This window comes from Watersipora subatra, chromosome 11 (genome assembly GCF_963576615.1).
Source record: "Watersipora subatra chromosome 11, tzWatSuba1.1, whole genome shotgun sequence".
Taxonomy (NCBI): Eukaryota; Metazoa; Bryozoa; class Gymnolaemata; order Cheilostomatida; family Watersiporidae; genus Watersipora; species Watersipora subatra.
This window is the reverse complement of record NC_088718.1, coordinates 8300615-8314844: the sequence shown is the minus strand read 5'-3', so window position 1 is coordinate 8314844 and position 14230 is coordinate 8300615. Positions and strand designations below refer to the sequence as shown.

General features: G+C 34.6%; 1 protein-coding gene across 1 annotated transcript; it reads right to left on the bottom strand.

The window, feature by feature from the left end:
• Positions 1 to 583: 583 nt before the first annotated feature.
• Positions 584 to 14112, bottom strand: LOC137408512 (uncharacterized). Its single transcript, XM_068095066.1, has 10 exons — positions 13959 to 14112; positions 12861 to 12973; positions 12046 to 12174; positions 9959 to 10141; positions 6024 to 6240; positions 5244 to 5545; positions 4389 to 4530; positions 3694 to 3851; positions 1829 to 2002; positions 584 to 923 (listed from the first exon to the last, which is right to left on the bottom strand). Exons 1-10 carry the CDS (start codon positions 13967 to 13969, stop codon positions 742 to 744), a joined length of 1611 nt encoding a protein of 536 aa, XP_067951167.1. The 5' UTR covers positions 13970 to 14112; the 3' UTR covers positions 584 to 741.
• Between the last annotated feature and the right edge of the window lie 118 nt (positions 14113 to 14230).

The following is a 14230-nucleotide window of genomic DNA, read 5'->3' as shown; positions in this document are numbered from 1 at the left end:
TTTGCCTGGTGAACGGCAGATCAAATTCAGCATGAAACGGATATTTCATTCTTAAATTTTATTAGCTATAGCTGGACACAACAAATCACACAAAAACTTTGAGATTTATATATAGAGTTAGATTTACCTTTTCCGTAAAACCATGTGCTATCCAATCTATTTTTTAACTTGAAGCAGATCTACCTCGGTGTCTAGTTGTCAGAGCTGCAATAGCACCGATCAGATCTTCAACTGACATAATATACAGATGTCTATGGTATTATTGTAGATGTTCGTCGCACAGTACCACATTTGGCTGGCTGCTGGCACTCATGAGATACTCGTTTTGGTACTAAACCACCTAGTGCTTACCCTTGCAGTTGTCTCCTTTATATTTATATGCGCTACCCATGAGTTACACTCTGCCACCAAACAAGTCACCAATCACCTCATGCCAAATACTTTAGATGGACTTGATAAAAATGTTTTGATATTCTGCATGGCCTTTATATATTCATGGTCCCACTAGCCATTTATAGTTGAGCCTTTAATATGTAACACTGGCAGCATCGCGCTTGTTTTATCTCTATATTATTTTTTGTGGTTGGGAATATTATATTTATAACATAATATGAATATTATATTTACAATATAATATAACTTTGTTCAAATGCTTTGGTATTTAAAAAAAAAGTATTTTATTGTAAATATCCCTTTTCCTATTGTTAGTACCAAAAATAGAGTAGCGTCAGAATTAGTTCTTTACGATGTGATCTTTTGATATTTTGGTAAAAAGGAGGCAATTCGATGTCTGAATGAAGTTGTAGGGATGACTGGCAGCTCAAGGTGTAATCGTTCCCACTTGAGCTCCTGCTTTGTCCAGTCTATGACAGTGGCTACTTTCAGGGCTGACTCTACCTCGCTGAACTTCTTCCCAAACATCTCTGTAACAGAAGGCAATAGAGTTTATAAAACATGCAGAGACCTTCCTTGGACCCGGCTTTCTGTGAAACAGAGTTGTGAAATTTTTCTATTCACTGCATCATTCAACATTCAATGGTCAAAAAGTTCATTGTATTTCACTTGTTCTTTTTTTCTTTTTTTTATTGCTTTGTGCTGTTGTATATTACAATTCTTTATTTCATAACACTTCTATGGCTTTTATATGCAATATGGCGTATGTATAAGGCTCTGATTATAATTTACAGAAACACAGCATTGACCAATCAAAAGCATGTGATTAAGTTGTTATGAACTTTAACATGTGGAATATACATGTCACTCTCTGTGGCTGCATGACGTGTGCAGTTTGATTTATGGTAAATACAAGCACTCTACTATCCTGACACAGTTTTAGCTGAGAGCATCGAGAGATAACTTTTGATTACTAGTTACTTCTAGCATTGTGGCGATGGTTAATCACACAGAATATTTCAGACGCTAAGATGAGTTGTTTTTTCATCCCTCAAATGCTGCTAGACTTGTAACTGAAGTCATAGTGTGATTAAAGTATGCATTGAGAGTTGAGACTGCTACAGATCTCTGCAGAATGCAGCTCAGTAGCCAGTAGTAACAAAACAGCCCAACAACTGAACACAATCACTGACCGGTATAGGCAATAAACCTGAAGCAATGTTCTGATGCCATTAAAATCATCATTAAGGTCAACATTTTTTTACCAGTTTGTCGGTAAGTGCAACCAAGATAAACCAAAGCAATGAGGTTATGAACAAAAAAATTTCTTGGAGACAAATAGAACTTGAGCCATTATTTGGTTTCTCTTTAATAAAGCAGTATTTTTTAAACTGTAAAGTAATGACAAAGGTCAAAAATAAAAGACAATTCTTACCAAACAATTCTTGAAAGTTTATGTCTTCCATTTTTAGAAGTATTATTTTTCTGTGCTTGTTCAGTGCCACATCCAAAGCATATATTTTCCATTCTTCGGCGAAGAGCTCTTCCGTTAGAATGAATATGACCTTTTGACTGTTTTTTATGCCTCGCACGCAATCCTCGCCTTTCGCTGCAGATCAAGGTAAAACGACTTACAGTATAACAATTTATTACACGACCAACACAGATTGAATAAAATCAAGTAGCATACTTGAGTCAACAAAACAATCTCTCTGAGGTATAATAAAGTAACATACTTGAGTGAACAAGAGAGTCTCTCTGAGGTGTAATAGAGTAACATACTTGAGTTAACAAGATAACCTCTCTGAGGTATAATAGAGTAACATACTTGAGTCAACAAGGGAATATCTCTGAGGTATGATAGAGTAACATACTTGAGTGAACAAGGTAACCTCTCTGAGGTATAATAGAGTAACATACTTGAGTTAACAAGGTAACCTCTCTGAGGTATAATAGAGTAACATACTTGAGTGAACAAGGTAGTCTCCCTGAGGTATAATAGAGTAACATACTTGAGTCAACAAGGGAATCTCTCTGAGGTATAATAGAGTAGCATACTTGAGTGAACAAGGTAGTCTCCCTGAGGTATAATAGAGTAACATACTTGAGTCAACCAGGGAGTCTCTATGAGGTATAATAGAGTAACATACTTGAGTTAACAAGGTAACCTCTCTGAGGTATAATAGAGTAACATACTTGAGTCAACAAGGGAATATCTCTGAGGTATAATAGAGTAACATACTTGAGTTAACAAGGTAACCTCTCTGAGGTATAATAGAGTAACATACTTGAGTGAACAAGGTAGTCTCCCTGAGGTATAATAGGGTATCATACTTGAGTCAACAAGGGAATATCTCTGAGGTATAATAGAGTAACATACTTGAGTCAACAAGAGAGTCTCTCTGAGGTATAATAGAGTAACATACTTGAGTCAACAAGGTAGTCTCCCTGAGGTATAATAGAGTAACATACTTGAGTGAACAAGAGAGTCTCTCTGAGGTATAATAGAGTAACATACTTGAGTCAACAAGGGAATTTCTCTGAGGTATAATAGAGTAACATACTTGAGTCAACAAGGTAGTCTCCCTGAGGTATAATAGAGTAACATACTTGAGTGAACAAGAGAGTCTCTCTGAGGTATAATAGAGTAACATACTTGAGTCAACAAGGTAGTCTCCCTGAGGTATAATAGAGTAACATACTTGAGTGAACAAGAGAGTCTCTCTGAGGTATAATAGAGTAACATACTTGAGTCAACAAGGTAGTCTCCCTGAGGTATAATAGAGTAACATACTTGAGTCAACAAGGGAGTCTCCCTGAGGTATAATAGAGTAACATACTTGAGTCAACAAGGTAGTCTCTCTGAGGTATAATAGAGTAACATACTTGAGTCAACAAGGGAGTCTCTCTGAGGTATAATAGAGTAGCATACTTGAGTCAACAAGGGAGTTTCTCTGAGGTATAATAGAGTAGCATACTTGAGTCAACAAGGTAGTCTCTCTGAGGCATAATAGAGTAACATACTTGAGTGAACAAGGTAGTCTCTCTGAGGCATAATAGAGTAACATACTTGAGTGAACAAGAGAGTCTCCCTGAGGTGTAATAGAGTAACATACTTGAGTCAACTAGGGAGTCTTTCTGAGGTATAATAGAGTAACATACTTGAGTCAACAAGGGAGTCTTTCTGAGGTATATTACAGTAACATACTTGAGTCAACCAGGGAGTCTCTATGAGGTATAATAGAGTAACATACTTGAGTCAACAAGGTAGTCTCCCTGAGGTATAATAGAGTAACATACTTGAACCAACAAGATAGTCTCTCTGAGGCACAAGTGTATCATATTTCCATTTGTCCATCAACTTGACCAGGAGTTTACTCTGAACAAACTGCTCTATATCCTCTGTGCAACGCTCAGCATAGAATATGACAGCATGATAGTCGTAGTCAGCATTCGCTCTAAAACCATAATTACACCTGTTATCACAGTCACCAGCGATTTTGTTTTACATTTTCTAGGATTTTGGGCTACAAAAAAATCTGTCTAATCATCTCAAAATATTGGATAGAACAAAACAATTCCTAATTTATAATAATACTTTATGGATTCTATTACACCACATTGCATAACAACACACCGTAACAAATTATTCTATGTTACATTGCAATAAATTATACTGTATTATAAAACCATTAAAGATGACATGCACTATAATAACTATGGTAATGGCATGATACTAGTACAAAGTGACGTATTGTACTATTTCAGTTACATTATGTTAATATACTACACTAAGGTATACAACCTACCACCTTTCTTTGTCAGACCAGACACACATCTAATCTAATTCATCCAGACTTGCTTAATCAGCTCTAACCAAGCCTATGCATATCCAAACCATTTTTTTAAGTTTTCTAGATTTATAAACCCGTTCATTCTTCCATGAACATTTACAAACTTTCATTACAACAAATCTATCTGCTTTAAGGACTTACATATCAGTGGTGAGGTGCCATTGGTGCTTCAAATACTCGCGTATAAGTACTCGTTTTTTGTAACTGCTCAAAAATAGGATGGCTAACATCATGGCAATTGCTCCAGACACTCCGGCAGCCACATATGTCCAAATATGAATGACTGTTAATGCAACAAATGAATGGTGGCATTATCTATATTGGAGTCAGCACCATGTAAAGAAAGGTTACGAGACATTGGTTCTCTAACAGTGATCACATCTATGGAACTGACATATACAGACCTTACTCAAATGTCTCTTTCTTAAACCTTGACCTTTTGCTCCCGGAAAAACAACTCTTAAAAAACATATTTGACACATCTACTCAATTTTTGCAATATCATGTACAACATCATCCATTGGCAACACTTTCTGTATTGCTGTGCTAAACATTTGTATTTAATATGACTATAGAATCAGAAAGGCTTTTTCAAGTTTTATCCAGACTTTACAGGTTGTATCTCTCCCAGTCATGCATGAAATGAAATTAAATGATTAGTTTGGAACTTCTAAAACTGAAAATGTATGCATAATAACATAAAAATAGATGGTCGGTTTGGAATTTTAAAAACTGAAGATGAATTCAAGATTCAAAATTTGTTTTGGACATTCCTTTACTCTGGTAGAAACATTGTTAGGCGGTCATTGTGAACTGTGAGCTGAAGCAGCCTTGTGCAACAAAATAATTACTGGCTGTCCTTTATATGTGAACTAATACTGCCTTGGGCAGGCGAATGAATAAAATATTAAATGTGCCATACCGAACAATTGTGAAACGGAAAAATGTCAAATGCTCTCAGAATAATTCTTACAAACTCATCTCATAATCACTCACCTTTTGGTGCTTTTAGCAGAAAACTTCTTGTTATCATACAAGGTTTATCTAGTGTGCAGACTCCTTGTGTACCGTCCTCATAGTAAGTAAGGTTGGACTCATCTGACATGTCAGGTTTAGGAATAACTCCAACAGAATGTTCAACTCTCGGGTCAGCTGAGTGAAGGGTGTATTTGTTGAGAGTTCTATTGTATGGAGAGATTAAATCGACCTTTGTGACTACACATTCATAGCTCTGGTTAAAGTTCTCTGATGTTATGTTAGAGATTGTTAACATCAGGGTTAACTTATACTTGTCTGCACTAAAACAGAAAAAGATGCATTTTAAATGATTGAATTAGGCTAAAAACAATTATTTAAAAAAGTTTTCATGTAAGTTCGAATATAGCTATTGGTTGCAAGAGTTTTGGGATTTACAGGATATTGTATATGAGTCATCAATATTGTATATGAGTCATCAATAGACGAGCTGCAAAATGAAAATCTTCGCTTGCAAAAAAACAGTAATTATTTACAGGTATATGTAGTAGCAGTCGTTGCTTACAGATTACAGTATATATATATATATATATATATATATATATATAAAATCAATAAAACAGACTATAACTTCAGACACTTTAAAGAACACTTTATTACTATTAGTTTCATTGAGCACTCTGCCCGGATCTTACGCTTTTACTTATGTATATATAAACACATGTATATATATATATATAGATATATAGTATCGGTGGTTGGTCACAAATATATATAGTAGCACATCCAGTCCTAATATACCTTGATCTTCCACACATCGATACGTTGTGATTTCGTATGCCTCTCACATCAGTATGATTCCCATTGTTTACCAAATACCAGTTTATGTGGATCACTGAGGAGGCCTGACTGACACTAGTCTCGCAAGGCACACTAACAGATTTCTCTGGTTCGGCAACTTTGGATGCTGGGTCGTCATAAACTTTAGGTAGAAAGCCAACTTTTGTATTCTTTTTAGCTACAATCACAAGTTACATTAAGAGACCTGGTGAAGAGATCCAAATGCATGTTTTCAGTAATTGTTGTAGGAATAGCCTAATAAAGTTATGAAAATAGTTGTATTCATGAAGTTTTCTACATCTGGACTGACAAACAGGTCTTTGCAAACCAACCAGATATTGTAGCAGTGAAAAGGAGAGCAAAAGGGCTACTATAATATATACAATTGTGTATCAGTACCTAATGACTATAACAGAGCCAGCAAAGAAAAAGAAGTGGAAAATACCTCCCAATCAATGAAGAGATTACAAAGTGCTTGCATGTAAAAAACAACAGTAATTCCGGTAGGCATTGGAGCATGGGGTGCAAGAACACTGGCACATCAAATATTGCTTGCCCAAATACCAGCAACAATCAGCACAAGCTGCAGAAACGCAACTTGTGATGAATGTCTAAGATTTTTGGGCGCGTGTTCAAACTCCCAGGTCTTTGGTTAGGAAACTCAAGCTTGTGTAAACATTATCACCCACTTGAGTAAACCAGGGTGAGAAACGATTTTCTATATCTATATATATTTCTCAAAGTTGGTCGTGTGTGTATTTGTGTATTCATCTGTCGTTGTGATTGTCCAGCTATAGCTATTATTTTAGCATTGCGCCCATGCGTTACGTTGCCCCTGTTGAGAATTATATTGGGACTCAAGTATATGCAAAACGGTGCTTCTTTGTCTTCTTTTCGTTAGGGCTGATTTGTTCCGCCCCACGATATCGACAATGTAACTGCTCCCCTGGATTTTGTTGCGTATGATACACTGATGTTGGGATGTATATATGTAGCTTTATTTATACACACCACAAAACACCGTGAAACTACAAAGATATATACATTTGGCTAACATAATGTTGCTACATAAAATGATATAAGTAATAAAACATTCCAAGCAAGGTACAAGTACAGTTACAGTAGTTTTGGGTTTAAAATAACAACAAAAACATTATGATAATAGTTAAGATGCAATTACAACAAATTCAAAAGACAAAAATGTATAATCATACCTTATTGCACCTTTTCAGAAGAGAGTTAGTTACGTACTTGTAGACACTCCGTATACTTGCATATAAAATACTTGCAGAATATATGTATAATATGCTTGAATAATATGAGTAAGATGTAATCGATTGTCACTGTCAGATATAACATATATATGTAAGAAATATGTAAAGCCAGAGAACTCACATCTTGACAGTTGAGGCTCTGGTGTAAAAGTGATAAAGACGAGCACTTGCTGACAAAATACAGTGTTGAAAATTCTAGAAAGATTGATTCACTGGGTAAAAATTAGCCAAAATAATATGATTGCAGCAGTGATATCACAAAGGTAGCAGCGTGTCTCAACAGGAACTTTATTCATTAAAATAATATTGCTTGTATTTTGAAACTCTTTTGAATCATCGCACTTCTTTGTGCTGTGGCTATTTTTAATTCTGATTCTGGCAGTCTTTTGTAGGATAAACAATCAAATCGAATAACAAGGGTGATAGAAATGTTATTAGAAGTTTCTGGAAACGTTACAGACAATAATTTATCTTGAGCTTAAAAATTGGCGATTTGTGTATCGATTATAAACAGTAAAAACAGTAGAAAGTAGTTCAGTATAAACATCATTTTGTACTGATTATAAACGTTATAAAGAGATATACGTTGCTCGCCATGGCAAGTTCAGCGTTATCCGTTTTGGTAAAAGCCCACAAAACAAATAAATGATAAAAATGTAGTTAAAAGTTTATTAAAATACATAATAAAACTTCTTGGTAGCATGTGTTTAGTAAGCTAAATTCATTCGATTTATGTTCAGATTTTATGTTACACATCTGTCTCGAAGGTAAAACTCTCCTCGTAGTTAAAAACTCTCCTGTCATATATACTAATGGACATATGACAGGCCAACAAACCAACAAACAAACACATGTTATATATATATATATATATATATATATGAAGTTTATTAAAAACTACAGGTTAAAATCATTACTACTATTAGTTTCATGCAATCGTGTTGCAATCTTCAGGTAGAATCTGAAGATTCTACCTGAAGATTGCAACACGATTGCATGAAACTAATAGTAGTAATGATTTTAACCTGTAGTTTTTAATAAACTTCATACACAGCTCTAATTGACTCAATTATTGAGCACTTTACTTTACAGTGTAAACCACATATACTATATATATATATATATATATATATATATATATATATATATATATATATATATATATATATATATATATATATATATATATATATATATATATATATATATATATATATATATATATTAAAAACGTACAGAGTAATAAGAAATAAGCATATACAACAGACAGGGGAGACGAATCATGATATTTAAAAGGACAAGACGGTATAAGGCATAAAGGAGTAAATAAAGTAAATGCAACGTCCACCACAGTATTTAACATATAACAAAATTTGCCATTTTAACTTTCAAACTACATGTCATGAGTAAAGGGTTTTGTGTAGTTGAAATGAATTGAGAGAGAGAATAAAAACAACTGTAAAGGTTTTCAAACTTCATCAAACATTTGTAAGTTTCAAAGTTTCTATCATGAGAAAAAGGTTTTGTGTAGATCAAACAAAGTAAAAAAAATAAAACAGCTATAAAAAGGGTTTAAATCCAAATGGGAAATAATTAGAAAGTAATAAGTAAATTAAGTCTGTTTTGCTACGATCATAATAAAAGATGATTTGGTAATGTTACATTTAATACGAACTGAGAAAACAAAATAAATTTTTTGAATGTGTTGAACTAATAGTAACATCTCTTAGTAACAATCCTGAATGTGCTGAATTAATAATAATAATTCTTGCATAGAAGTGTGTGTACAAAAAGGGTTACTGTTCCTTCAGAAGCTATTCATCAAGACTTGGAATACGACAATACTGGTACTTCTCGATACTGGTAAAAATGTAAAAATGAGATATCGTAGAGATGTTGTCTGACCGAATGGAGAAAGAATGTACAGGCTCTTCTTACACAGATAGTACAATTGTCTGCGTGAAAAGAATTGGCCTTGACTGCGATATAGCAATTGAACCCTAAGAAAAACTGAAAATAAAAGTTCAAGAAAACACGAAAAAGCATCGGGTTTCATAGAGTTAATAGAATTCATAGAGTTTCAAATAATTTGTCCTTTGGTGTGTGCATACGCTATATGGTATATGATTATGCTTTTGATCAATATGATTTGTATAGCTCAGTGGTAGAGTGGGTAGATTTAAAACTTAGGGTAGAAATCTCCGTGAGTTCAAATCTATCACAATACGGAATTTTAATTCCAAGATTTAAATAGTTATAGCTGAACAAACACCAACACACACAGACACAGACAAAATTTGAGAAATATAGACATAAGATATATATATATATATATATATATATATATATATATATTGCATGGTAAAACATAAATTAAGCTGTATTCATTAGCCCAAACTTGCAGTATTAGGTAGCAAATATTGTGTAAGGGAAGGTCATCTATGAACACCATATACTAATTAAATATTATGTTACCCAAATTTTCAGTTTACCCATTGATTGTACAATGATCTTGCTGTAAAACCTGATAGCGGGCAAATGTAGGGCATGTTATTAAAAATAAATAGATATTTTGAGTAGGTATTGGAAGATGTTTTTGGCAAAGGTACACAGGTTACTCACGCAAGGCATAGAGAATGTAGCTCATCACTGTCTTTGCATCAGTAGAGTTGTTAGATGAGCTACAGGTGTAGTTATTCCGCGCACTGCCTCCCGTTGTATAGATGCTACTGATATAACTGTCAGACACCTCTACTGTACAACCATAGTTGGTGAAGAATCTTCTAGGATCACGGCTGTCTTTAACTTATTAAATATATATAATTTTAATATAATATAAATATAATACATACATTATATATATTAACCTATTATATACAGTATTTATATATATAGTTATAATAGCTGAATGCCAATGTTACACAAATGATAAAAAAGTTTTTGCACAAAAGATTTATTTTTAATCAACATATTCATGTTCAGCATTTATCATTCTAACTTTTAAATTAAGAAGTTTACTTATTTCTGTGCATGTCAGGCCAATGCATCATTTAAATATTTAAAAATTCGAGGAATAGCTACAACAGATTGTTTAGAAGCATTGCTTACTTCTTATGCTACACATTAGGTCAAAATTAAAAATAGCTTATAAACAGAGGCAGGTAATTTAGTTGCCATTGGCTAAGTTTCTTTATCCAGGGAATTTGAGTAACTTAAGCTAGTCTAAATTTTTACTATTGAAAGATCCATGTTTGTTCTTTTGTCTGGGTGTTAAGAAAAAATATTGCACCTCACAGGAATTTAACCAAACATGTGACGGATGCACCAATGTGTAGCCAAGCACACTACCACAAAGCCTCACAGCCAGTTAGCCACAATTTGAAATAATTTTACTTACAACCATTACGTGTCATGATCTCTCACACAATCATGATCTTCAAGCATGCTAGTAGTAACCAAACAATTATTCTATAGCATGACAATGTGGTTGCGTGGCATTTTGGTTGGTGCGCTTGTCTGCAAAATCGTTGTTCCCGAGTTAAAGTCCAGTGAGAAGAGGTTTTTCATTTCTATTCCTTCATCGCTATAACTGGACATACAGATGACAGACCAACAAACACTTAGATATATATATTTAACATATATATATATATTAAATATATATTTGGGGCACTAGGCGCAATAACACCGGCGCATAAAATGTGGCTTGCCCAAATACCAACAGCAATCAACTCAGGTGAGTTGCAGAAAAGTGCGCTATTGGGAACAGCTAAGATCTTGAGGCGAGTGCTCAAACTCCCAGGTCTCTGGTAGGAGACTCGAGTTAGAGCAGAATTTACCACTCATACGGGGTATCCGGGGTAAGGAAACAATTTTTTTTTAAATGGAAAGGTACATAGTAGTTAAATGAAAAGATAAAGTTATACTGTTTTATATATAAAGATATATATATATGTATAAACTATTTTAGCTACCTGGCAGAAGGCAGAAAGCATATGTTTGCGAAGTTTGAATGAAATTAGCCAAAAAATGTTGAAACACAACCTCCCATGCATGCACACATGTACATACACAACCTCCCATGCATGCACACATGTACATACACACATACAGACACAATAAGAAAGTGGCACATAGTAATATATAATATAAATATTATATATACATGTATATATGAATATATGTACAAAAATACACACAAATATAGGTTTTAATACGGGCGCAAGGGCACACACACGCTTGCACACGCACACAAGTCAACATATATAGAGATACACGCATTCACATTTCTTCTTGAGCTTTACTTGCCACAGGTTTCTTCCAACACCGTTTATAAAATGCGTTTTATTAAGGAAGAGGTGAGAAGCTATGAAGTTAGTTTAATTTTCTGCAATAGAAGAGGTCTAGTAAGATTGCGTCATAGACTATTTAAAGAATCAGTAAACAAACTGTACAATGTACATTTAACACAAAATCTTCAGCTCTAGTTTACTCTATTGTTTAAATAACTTTATGAACAATTAATCATTGGCAGCAACATCACACAAACCCTCCCTTGCCATAAATGTCTTACATTACGTCTTATTTGAGCAAAGGGAGCCACTTTAACATCTGTAGTCCCAGTTTTTCAAGACTGGGTTTCCCTTGATTCTTTAACAGAGCTTTCTGCATAAAAAATGGTCTACTTGTAATGTGGTACAGCTACTTACAAACACGTCCATTTTTCCACCAGGAGCATTGTGTAGCGCCATACTCCCCTTTCCTTTCAGGGATGCATTGCAAAGTTTTTGTTCCCGCTGGTTCAAGTGATATCACGGTGCCATCACGGTAGACGAAGTCTAAGCAGAAAACAATACACAACCAAGTGAAAATATCCACCTAGCTTGCTAATGGCTTAGACCTTTTAATTCAGCCCTGCCTGGTCATTTATCAGATAAGGAATAGAATTTTGGTGTTTTGCCATCATTTGATCATGTTTCTAATGTTACTCACTGTTTAAATATTTACTAAACACCCTTACCTCTACACTATTTACTATTTAAGTAAATACTTGACACACTGATGGTTTATAATAGCACCTGTACGCTTGTAGCTAGTCCTTTTTGAAATTATGAATTTGAACTCAAAGTTGGCGTTAGTTAGCTCGTGACACCTGTTGTCTCATATACTGTTGGCTGGATGACAGTGAAATATAAAACATGCCAATTAATTGATGGTGATTTATTGGATGCTATAATTAACACTTTAATTGATGCAATAAATATCAAAGCGACTGCTTCATTTCCTTGCATCACCACTTTACTTTTACCACCACATAGCTCTAGATGAAATAAACAACAGCTGAGAAAGCCACCCAATGTCACACAGTAGCACGAATGTTTTCCAGAGCAGGTGCACAAACTAGCAAACTCAAAGGTAGATAAATGCTGAGCATTGATAGCTACCTTTACCCAATAAGAGTAGAAATAATTTCTCATCTTTGGCCAATTAGTATCATTTAAGTATCTGATGTAAAGGTACTTACCGAACTCTTCATCAGTCAATGAGTCAACGATGATGCTACATTGATTGTCCAGACTTAAGGAGGAGCCAATAAGAAGAAGAAAACCCAAATATGGTTTTAGAGTGTTAGTAAGTCTACAAAAGTGACACCCGAATTATGCTATAAATATGTTTCTTTCAAAACCTTTTAAAATATGTAGAGACATGATTGTGTTATTTCTTGAACCATGACTTGTACTTGTCCTTTGTCAGCAACGTAGAAAGCATTGCCGGCAATGTAGACAGCATTTTCAGTGATGAATACAACATTGTCAGCGATGTGCACAGCATCGTCAGCGATGTAGACAGCATTTTCAGTGATGAATACAGCAATGTCAGCGATGTTGACAGCATTTTCAGTGATGAATACAACATTGTCAGCGATGTAGACAGCATTTTCAGTGATAAATACAACATTGTCAGCAATGTGCACAGCGTTGTCAGCGATGTAGACAGAATTGTCAACAATACACAGCATTGTCAGCGATTTAGACAGCATTTTCAGTGATGAATACAACATTGTCAGTAATGTAGACAAAATTGTCAGCAATGTGCACAGCATTGTCAGCAACATTGAAAATATTGTCAGCAATGTAGATGGGCTAAGAAGAGAACTCAGTGATATAAACCAACTCTAATATTGTTCTATATATTTCTTTGCTCCGACATTTCTCTATACAGCTTAATAAGTATTTGTTTCAATATACTCATCAGTAGTTTGTACAGTACACTTTGGTTCTCAATGTACTCAGTACTGGTTTGTACAGCACCTTTGGTTCTCAATGTACTCAGTACTGGTTTGTACAGCACACTTTGGTTCTCAATGTACTCAGTAGTGGTTTGTAAAGTACACTTTGGTTCTCAATGTACTCAGTACTGGTTTGTACAGTACACTTCAGTTCTCAATATACTCAGTACTGGTTTGTACAGCACACTTCAGTTCTTAACATACTTAGCAATAGATCTTCTAATAAATAAAAGCAGCTTTACTGTAGTTGGAGCCAAAACACATTGATCATAGTCGATAAGATCAATAATCTATTGCAACTGCAAACAGTGAATCAAAGAAACTGACACGTACCGCTCTACCATCTTCTTCTAAGTATATGTTATCACTAGCTGACAGAAATTCAACCCGACAAGTAAGCAGCCTCTCCAGGCGACTGAACCGCCTCTCCCTTTTTCAAAAATGCTATTAACTCAAGCATGACTTTTGTTCAAACCTCACACATACACGAGCATGATTTCTCCCTACATACACTGCAGCCGACTACTGAGGAATGCATGTTATTGAAGGAATTGTTGCCACCTGTTGCCATCTTTCATGACATTGCTTTAGAGTTGCTCATTTCC